The sequence below is a fragment of the Centruroides sculpturatus genome, unplaced genomic scaffold, assembly GCF_000671375.1.
Source record: "Centruroides sculpturatus isolate CEXI.00-Female unplaced genomic scaffold, Cexi_2.0 scaffold248, whole genome shotgun sequence".
Taxonomy (NCBI): Eukaryota; Metazoa; Arthropoda; class Arachnida; order Scorpiones; family Buthidae; genus Centruroides; species Centruroides sculpturatus.
In genome coordinates, this window is record NW_019384437.1 from 303,278 (window position 1) to 313,791 (window position 10,514).

Below are 10,514 nucleotides of genomic sequence, written 5' to 3' on the forward strand. Positions count from 1 at the left end.
TTTAAAAATGGTCTAAAAATATTTTAATACAAGTAAATGTTAAAAACATTTAACACACATTATACAGGTTGATTTGGCTGGTAGTGAAAATATAGGCCGATCTGGTGCAATAGATGGACGTGCACGAGAAGCAGGTATGAATGTAAATTTGACTAAAGTTAAATTGTTGATTATTCCTAAAAATTATCTTCATTTTATTTACAGGAAATATCAATCAAAGTCTTCTGACACTTGGAAGAGTTATCACTTCTTTAGTTGAGAAGGCTCCTCACATTCCTTATCGGTAAAATGTCTTTTTATTTATTTTTGTTTTAATTTATCAATACAAAACAAAAATTAACATTTGAATAAATTTATTTTCAGAGAGAGCAAACTCACCCGGCTTCTTCAAGACTCTCTTGGAGGTCGCACTAAAACGTCAATTATAGCTACCATTTCTCCAGCTCAAAGCAATGTAGAAGAAACATTGAGCACTTTGGACTATGCTCATCGTGCCAAAAAGATCACTAACTGTCCAGAAATTAATCAGAAGATGACAAAACAAGCATTACTAAAAGTAATTGTTCATATATTGTTTATATATTTCTTATGCAAAATAATTTTTATATTCAAACTCATTTAGATCATCATCTAAGTACTAACAAGGAGAAACTATTAACTTCACATCAAGGATTTTAAACAACTTTATAGGTTAATCCATGTAAAAAAGTAATCATGTGTTTGAGGGTTTGTCAATGGGTCTTCTTTATTGAGAAATTAACTACCAAAATTAAATATGTGAGTAGACTTTCACCAATAATGATGATGAATGTTCTGCCTACAGAAATAATCCTTCCATACTGTTTTGTCAACCTTGTAATGCTTATTTTTTTGGTTAAGTCAAGAAATTAATGGAAAAATACAGAATGCAAATAAAGTGTTAAACAAAAAATGTGTGGCATCTCAAGAAGACAAAATTAAAATTCATTTGGTTGAGTACTACCACTTAATAGCCACTGCTTTTGCAAACATGATCAAATATGCTTGATTTTCTGCAAGATTAACTGCTGAAAGATTTGTATTTGAAAATATTAGCCAAATTTGATTTCTATCAGCTTTTGTGCTGTATACATGTTGCTGAAAATATGTTTCACTTGTTTCTATGATGATCATTGTTTTTATCATTAATATAGCTGCATTATGTAGGATTGTAGTAATTCTACATAATGCAGCAGTATTAACAATGAATTGTGTACTTTCATATGATTATAAGCATGATTCTTATGAGTTTAACAAGTTTTTCCATTTAATTTCTTTTTTAAGTAAGGCCCATTGGCAAAACGCTTGGACATGTGTCTACTTATTTTTTTATGTAGATTAATGTACATAAGTTTCATTAAAATCCATGATCTGAAGTTTGTGGTCTCTCCTGGTAAGTAGGAAAAATGCAGGAAAAAAATTGTAAATTTAATCTGATCAGTTTAACTGCTGACATGAATGAAACTAATTAGCATTCAACTTATATTAACTTTTCCCCTTCTCTCTAAAACTAGAATAGACAAAAAAAAATTGATATTTTAATTATTATTTTTTCCTCATAAATTTTCGACATTTAAATTTTATGCATTCATGTTTTATTTAAAGTATATTTTTGTGTTTCACAGCAACGCATTGATATTTGATTAGTTTTTTTGCATTTAAATTAGTATGTAAAACTGATAATTTATTTTAAAATTGGCATACAGATCACAATAGATAAATTATTGAAATGGTTTTACTTATATTAACAAGAATAAACTTTTGTTGCATGCAAATTCTATCAACAAAGCAAATGCTGCATTGAAATTTAATTTACAAGAAGATGCAATAGATGATTTTTAAAAAATTATTTCATATTCTATACAAGGTCTGTTCAAAAAGTATCGGACCTTATTTTTTTCCACGTAAACCAATGATGCGCGACAGGCCTCCTTCGGTGGAGTTGTGGAGGGGACAGTCATGCACAGCCCTGAATTTTTTCCCGCCTGCATCGGCCTATGAGTGAGGTCATGTAGTGCGCTCTCATTGGATTCCACTAAGCTGGAAAATGACTGAAGAACGTGAGCAGCAATATTACATCAAATTTTGCCAAAAACCTTGGCGATACCCAAGTGTAAACCATTCGCAAGATTCAGCAGGCTTTCTGGGACGATCCTCGAGACCAAAAAAAGCGCGGCAGGTCCGCAGCAATATCAAAGGTCATGTTGACAGTTTTTTTGATTCTCGTGGGGTGGTGTGTCGTGAGTACGCACCACAAGGCCAAACCATCGCAAAGGAGTACTACCAGGAGGTCCTTCGTCGTCTTTCCGATACAGTGCGACACAAACGACCGGATCTGTGGTCGATCAAAACTTGGCAGCTCCATCATGATAACGCATCCGCCCATTCTGCGCATCTGATTCAGGCTTTCGTTGCCAAACACAACACTCCTGTGGTTCGTCACGCTCCGTACTCTCCCCACATGGCTCCGTGTGACCTTTGGCTATTTCCCAAGCTGAAAATGCTGCTAAAAGGAACCCGATTTTAGTCGAGAGAAGACATCGCGCGGAATGTGACGGACCGGCTGATGGTCATTCCAAAAGATGCGTTCCAGCAGTGTTTCCAGCAATGGCAGGAATGCTGGGAGAAGTGTATACACTACCAAGGAGACTACTTTGAAGGGGATTAGGATTTTGTATATCAAAATCAATAAATTTATTTTTGCCGACCAAAGGTCCGATACTTTTTGAACAGACCTTGTATATCATTTTATATATATAGCATGATATCAGTATCAATCATTAAGACAAAATGTATAGTGTTACATCATGTTGCAGCTTTCTACTGAGATCGTGCTATAAAAATCAGTTATATTAAGTGTTTTTGAAATGTTTTATTTTATTATTATTGTGAAAATTAAACTAATATATTCAATAAAATTTTTATTTTATTAGGAATATACACAAGAAATAGAGAGATTACGAAGAGATTTAGCTGCAGCAAGAGAGCGCAATGGCATATTTGTTGATGCTACAAATTATGAGTAAGTTATTGTAAAAGAATTTCAATTTTGGATGCATAGACAAGTTGTTATTTTGATTAGTTACATCAATTAATTTGTTTTTATTTACAGAAATATGCAGCACGAATTAAGTAGAAAATCTGAATCAATCAAAGAGTTGGTGTCAGAAATAGAAGCACTAAAAGAACAAATGGAAAAGGCAAGTTTTGTAAAATATCATGTTCAAATGTGAAGTTTGAATATTGATACTTACTTATATTTTATTTAAGGTGAATGCTTTATTTATTGAAACTCAAGAACATCTAGTACAAAAAGCAAGTGAACTTGAAAAGTGTAATAAAGATCTTGAAGAAAAAGAAGGTGAATTAACTGTAACTACACAGAAGCTGAAAAACACAGAAGAGGTATAAAAATTTTAAATTGTTTTAACAAATAGTTTTAATGCTTAATGATTTAAAAACTTTTAATGATTGTTTATAGAAATTAAATAAAACAGAAATTGAAAAGGCAGAACAACAATATTTAGCTGAACAAAGAGCTAAAACAGAAAAACAGCTTGTCTCTCATGCACAGAAGGTATTTGAGTAACTTTAAAATTTATACTTAATCAAAACTTTAAAATTGTATACTTAATAGATTTAATTAAAATTGATTTTATATATTGCAGCTGATTGAAGTTGCAGATGAAAGTACAGGAGATGTAAATGCTTTACATGCAAAACTAGATAGAAAACATTCAGTGGAAATTGCAAATGAACAACATACAATGATGTTTAGAAATAAATTCCAACAAAGCATTAGATCTTTAGAAGGTCATTTGTTAGAGCTGTCTGAAAAACAGACTGAAAATAATCAGAAATTGCATGATTCAATTAGTAAGTTAATGTTTATTTATTGCATCTTTAATTGGGTAAAATTGATTTTTCCTCTGTCTGACATCATCGATGATGTCAACAAATTTCATCATTCTAGATTGAGTAGAACTTTTTGTATAGACCACAAAACTGTCCCCTCACATATAATTAGCAATAATGATTGAATATCTCATTATATTTGAGTATTTATGTTTACTAGTGTTCACCCTGCTAGAACCCTGACTTCCCCTGAGGCGTCATCTCTCAATACTAGGCACACGGTTCTTCCCTGTACAACGTTTTTATTCATGTATTTTGTAAAAATTATAGTTTTATTGGTGTTTTTGTGGTGTTAGGTGAATATTATATTGTGTTTTTAAAGCCTTTATCGAAAAAACGCTCAAAATATCTCATTTTTATTTATTTATGAATTTTTAAAACACAATAATATAAAGTCAACAATGATAAACACTGATATGTTTGTGATAAAAACGGATAAAATCTAACACGATTTTTAAGCAGAATATTGCAAATTAAAAAATCTAAAACCATCTAAAACCCACAAACTCTGCTCTATGCAGTTAGGATGTCATTTCCGGATTATCAAGATTTGCAGCCAATTTGATAAAACTACAAACTATTATAGAATAAATATTTTAGTGATAGAAGATGTTTTATTCATATTTGTATAAAAATATAATACTGTGCATATAAAAGCATTTTTAATGAACTTCAGACCACCTGGCTGCAATTATCAAGTCTCAGATTGGAAACATGTAATAAAATTATTAGCCTTTGGTAATTGGAAATGTTTATTGCACTGTAAACAGAGGTTTCTGATATTGGAGTTCTCAAGTGTTAGGATTTATGACTGCAATAACAGATTTAGATAGTTAGATAACCTAATAGATAAGGTTTTAACAATTTGGAGGGCTTATCACATAAAGGCCGCCTGGAAAAATAGATTAGATTTTTTACAAAAAATTAGCTTTTAATAATCACAATCAAATTTAGGAAAGCATACATTTCGGGTCAAAGACCCCTCATCAGCTTATAACACATAGTACCACCTTAGCATAATACAATTATAACGGGAATAGTTAACCAATACGAAGGAATTTTTGATACTGTATTGTGAATACAGTGCACTGTATTCATAATAGTTAATACAACACCATATATGAAAATATCAAGCATAAAAATTTTTTATGATGATGTGATATATATATATATATATCATTATTTGAAACCAGTAAATGTCTTTTTTCACATTTTCCAAATTCTGATAGACAGTTCCACTATTAATAATAAAATATTGTTAAATATATTAAAACCAAAAAAAGGAAGGGAAAATTAAACCGTGAACTTACGATTATTAAAATAATTGGTTTTCAGACCTTTAAATAAAACAAATCCATAAGACAGTGTGAGGCAAACTGCCTTGTTAGAATTTTCATTGTACAATATGGTGCAACTTTTACTTCATCTGTTCAGCATCGTTTTTAAGGTTATGTGAAATGATGTCACTCCACCCCTCATGTAGCTTCAGTCCCACGTTGTTATTTATTCTAACGTCTTCGTGTACTTTCAGAATTTCTGTGTGTTCTTGTCATCTTCTTTTTAATTGATTGTTTTCTGTCAGAATACTATTGACACTATTTTCTAAAATTTCACAATCTTTGATATTGCAATGTAGTACCACTGATGATATTAAATTGTTTTTGATGGCATATACAGTCGACTCCCCCTATAACGTATGTTCCTATAACGACAATTCCTATAACGTAGCGAAAAAATTGTAGCAACTTTTGTATAACGTACCTCCTATAACGTCGTTTCGCGACAAGATTGATAGAGTCTGGACCAATAGTGGATGAGCAGCCGAACTACTTTCCTCCGACCCTGCGCCACGCTACGGAGCGGCTAAATTGAGTTTGCTATCGTCTGTTTAGTATTATATATAAATTATATATAAATTAGGTACTGTACATATAATTATATATTAATTATATATAAATTAGGTACTGTATATATAATTATATATTAACTTAATTTATTGTAACTTTATTATAATTATATATATGCTTTCTGCCGCCTGGCAACACGCTACGGAGATTTTAGGCTAGTAAGTTGAGTTTATTATCGTCTGCACAGTATGTAAATTAGGTACCGTAAGTCTAATACAGCACTAATTTTATACATTTCTTGTGAAAGAAACACTTCTTATTCAACGTCCATAAAAATTATTTATATTAATGATGTCTCCAAAGGTCAAGTTATTTTTCTGCCAAAAATTCGTTATCAGAAATTGCGGCCGTCGTTTCGTGTGCTGTTCCGCGATGAAAACCAGCTTTAAGCAACGGCGTAGTCGAACGGTGTAAGTAATCCTACAATTTTTTGTTTATAGCATAGTTTATACAGATTATTCCCAAAAAATTATACGTATTTTGGAAATGTTGAGTGGAATTAGTCTAGAATCGGTTAATTTTATAGTAGAAAACCTTTCGTACAGCCTTAGTCCGTAAAGTTCCCACCTATCGGGCTGCGATTGGCTCACGTATTTAATCATTCCTACAACGTAATTTTCGGTTAGCGTGGAACGTATCTAAGCGTTATAGGGGGGTCTACTGTATATGTTCTTTAATTCTTGTCTTTAATTTTCTTCTGGTTTCACCAATATATCTTTTTTTTTATGAGAACAACTGCAAATCATATATTATATTTCTCTACATCGTATTTCTCTAGCTCATTATGCTCATTATTTTTATATTTACTATTAATCATTTTTGCTATGGTTCTTGTATAGTTTGGCACTAAATTAATATCTAAATTTTAAAATTCTTTTTAAAATTTAAATACAAAGGTTTCAATTGAAAATATTTAAATTTAGTTACAAAAAAATGCATATTTGCAAATAGTATTGAGTTGTAAAGTTAAAAATTTACTAACTTTTTGTATTATTGGTATTAAATTAAGATCTAAATTTGAAAATTCTTTTTAGTTTTTCAAATTTAGATATTAATTTAATACCAATAATACAAAAAGTTAATAAATTTTTAACTTTACAACTCAATAGTATTTGCAAATAAGCATTTTTTTGTAATGCAATTTAAATATTTTCAATCAAAACCTTTGTATTTTTTTAAAATCGTTTTTTATGTTTACTGTTTAAATTTAACATATGATAAACATAAAAAGCAATAAATCTAAAATATATTCTTGAAAATAAAAAATTTTTTGAGGATTAGTTTATTTTTGAACTCAAGACAATATATCTAAAATTAATGGATAATTCTCTCATCTTAAAAATAGATTGGATTATGTCTTATCACAATTTTGTTTGTGTGAAAAAACTAAGTAGTTGGCCTGCTTCCAAACATATAATACAAATGCACATATTTGGTTTAAACAACTTTAATGCATTTTGCATTGTCTGTTTTCAAACAAAATGAGCTAAATTAATTTGTAATTTAAATTAAAAATCAGATAATTTATTATGTACAGACAGCATATGTGAATGTTTTTAATGCAAAAGAGAAGCAATTGAAAATTTTTCCTAAAAACAAATCTTAGTTAAGTTTAAACTAAATTTACTGATTTTAAAATAGCATAAGATGTTTAGATATAAATCTATTAATGTATTTCAGCTAAAACATTAAAACTGTATGAAGAAAATTCAGTTTCCTTGTCAAAAATGATGGCATCTTTTATTGCTAAGCATTCAGATCTTATTAAAAAATTAAGCAATCAATGGATAGAACAGGGGAAATTTAGGGAGAAATGGTCAGAAGAAGTTGTAATGGCAGCACAAGAACTAATGGTTTGAAAGTTTATTAAATTTTTTAATTAACAAGAATATCTGTTTCATTAATAAATAGATAAATTAATTTTATAGGAGAGTGCAGTAAACCATTGCAACAATTCTATCTCAAATGAATTGATGCCTTTATTTGGAGAAATAATTAATACTCATCAACTAATGGAAAATGATATGTGCAACTTAAGAGAATTGATATGTAAAGAGGTGTGATTTATATTATACATAATATTTCAATCATGTTCTTTCTTTAAAAATTTAAATTTTAAAATTAAGTGTAAAATTTTTGATTATTTTGATAGAAAGATCAACAAGAAGTATTAATCAAGCAATACGTCAATAAATTTAATGAAGAAATAAATAATTTTGAAAAATTATTTCATTGTATGAATGAAGAAATGACAAAGCAATTGGTTGAGTGCTCAGAAAGTGCACAATATATTGCAGATACTTATGCAGGTATCCTACAAGTAAGTATTGGTTATTTAATATTCTGGGTTAGATTATGATGATGATATCCTGAAAATAGCAGTTTAGACAGCTGAAAACATTAGATTAAATAATAAATTGTTTGCTGATAATATTTTGAGAGTACTTAAAGATGATCATTTAATTTAATATTGCTTTATACAGGAATATGAAAAGAAATCTGTTGAACTTGAAGAGATAGTTAATTATCTGAATGAAACTGTTGTGAATTTTAAAATAAAAGTCGACGAATCTTCACCACAGGTAAGTTACAAATGAAAGAAATGCACAAATGCTGATGTGACTACAGTCAGTCAGTCAATATCGTTTATTATATACAAAATAAGTACATTTCCGGTGCCGCAATACACTGCCAGGTGTGGAAACATAAAAAAGTATAGTACAGCTTGTTTGCAATACATGAATTACAGAAGTAACAGAGGTAAAATAAGGTGTTATACATAGAAAATAACGTTATCTACGAGTATTGATACATCTAAATTCCAGCCAGATACAATAATTACAGTTGTTTACAGGAGTAGAGGTAGATAGTAATACAACATAAATACAATCGTTGCTGACAGAATATGGTTATACAGAGATACCCGAAAAATGTGGTTTGGATGTAAAACGAGATGTAACAGAATAATGACACGCGTCTTAATAAAAATGGAGCCCAGGAAGGTGTTGAGCTAGTTGGAGAATAAGGTGCGGTACAACGAAGGAAATGCTGCAAAGCAGCAAGGAGCTTAAATGTGTAAGTTGTCACGAGAAGTAGCGTAAGTATACGTATACAGCAGTCCAGAGCAAAGGCAGAGACGATGAGAAAGAAGAAATTAGAAGAAGTAGAACTACTCGCGTGTGGTGATTGGTGCTATGCATTCGTAGGCGAGCACTAGGTTGAGGAAGGTGGGAAAAAGTTCCTTGTGCTTAAGTAGTTCCTGCTGCTGACATGGCCAAGAGATATTAATTTTCTTTGCCGTTAGTTCGATTTCTAGTCGTTCTTTTGTGAGGCAGATGCATCTGTATAGATAATGGTGCCACTTCCTTGCAGATGGCACAGAGGGGAGAGTGTTTCCCCATGAACTTGTGCAGATAATTGGAGAATTTTCCGTGACCAGTTATAAACTGTGTGACTTGAGAGTTGTTGCAAATCCAAGTGTAACTATAGTGATCAATAACGTTAGGAATGAAGTGATGGGTCTGGTTGCTATGATTGAGGTGCCAGGAATTTTGCCAGTGATGAAGAACTTCAGTATATAGGAGATTTTTGATTTTTTTATGGCTGATCTTATGGTAAATGGATTCAAGCGTGTTATCGTTGGTGGCGGCATCCTTCGCCAGCTGGTCTGCTCTTTCGTTACCGGTAGTGCCTTGATGCCCGCGAACCCAGCTGATGCAGTAGTTGTTGGTGGAGTTGTAAGTGAGTTTCTTGATTGTAGTAGAGAGTGGATGTAGCTGTCTACTGTTAATGAGTTTAATGGCGGACTGGCAATCAGTAAGGATAGCAATCTGCTTATTTGTGCAGTGCTGCTCAGACCAGTCTATGGCCATGTGAATGGCCACAAGTTCGGCCTGGAAAATGCTGCATAAGTCGTCGAGTCTGTACATTTGATGATGGATCTCATGATTTTCCCTTAGCACAATGAAGGTGCAACCGATGTTCCCATTAAGGCCTGAGCCGTCTGTATAAATCTCCAAGTCAGGGTTGCTGGGCATGTCGGTGCTAATGTAACTATTGATATACGGAGGGGTGATGTCGATGAATGGATTCATACTTTCATAGTTAGCAGCAGGAATGTTGTAGGTATCAATGCTGATGTCATGCCCAGTTTTGAGTTTCCAGAGCTTGTAGCTGGCTTGAATGATATTGGTAATGGGTGGCTTATGGGCAATAATCTGTAGACTATGATTTGGTGTAGTTTTGTAGGCCCCGGAGATTAGGATTAGGGCTTTACGCTGTGATGATATCAACTTCCTGTGCAGATGAACTTTATTGGCGGCCCAGCCCCAGCTGCCACTAGCGTAAGTGATGATGGGTGTAAAAATAAGATCATAGATGATGCTAACAGCTTTGGATTTTAGTCCCCATCTTTTGCGAGCAACCTGAGCTGTGACTACAATTGATATGCTTGTTATTTTAAGAAAGAATTTGTTTTTTAATAATCAAAACCTGGAATTTTAATTAAAATGATTTTTTTAACAGGCTTTCAATTACAGCTTGTTTTGCTTAGGATGCACATAGTTTTTGTGTGAACTTTACCATACAGATATATTGATATCACTATTTTAATGTTATTACATTTGTTTTAAAATATTAAAAAACTATATTATTATTATTAATATTAATTATTAT

General features: G+C 31.6%; 1 protein-coding gene across 1 annotated transcript in view; it reads left to right on the forward strand.

Moving 5' to 3' along the window:
* LOC111619973 (kinesin-like protein KIF11) overlaps window positions 1-10,514 on the forward strand; it is a 35,753-nt gene that overhangs the window by 18,784 nt on the left and 6,455 nt on the right. The window contains exons 7-18 of the mRNA XM_023361806.1: window positions 68-134; window positions 205-283; window positions 364-556; window positions 2,952-3,040; window positions 3,131-3,218; window positions 3,289-3,423; window positions 3,500-3,595; window positions 3,687-3,894; window positions 7,521-7,693; window positions 7,769-7,897; window positions 7,993-8,160; window positions 8,324-8,422. Coding sequence (XP_023217574.1) covers window positions 68-134; window positions 205-283; window positions 364-556; window positions 2,952-3,040; window positions 3,131-3,218; window positions 3,289-3,423; window positions 3,500-3,595; window positions 3,687-3,894; window positions 7,521-7,693; window positions 7,769-7,897; window positions 7,993-8,160; window positions 8,324-8,422 — 1,524 coding nt within the window. The remainder of the gene's footprint in view (window positions 1-67; window positions 135-204; window positions 284-363; window positions 557-2,951; window positions 3,041-3,130; window positions 3,219-3,288; window positions 3,424-3,499; window positions 3,596-3,686; window positions 3,895-7,520; window positions 7,694-7,768; window positions 7,898-7,992; window positions 8,161-8,323; window positions 8,423-10,514) is intronic.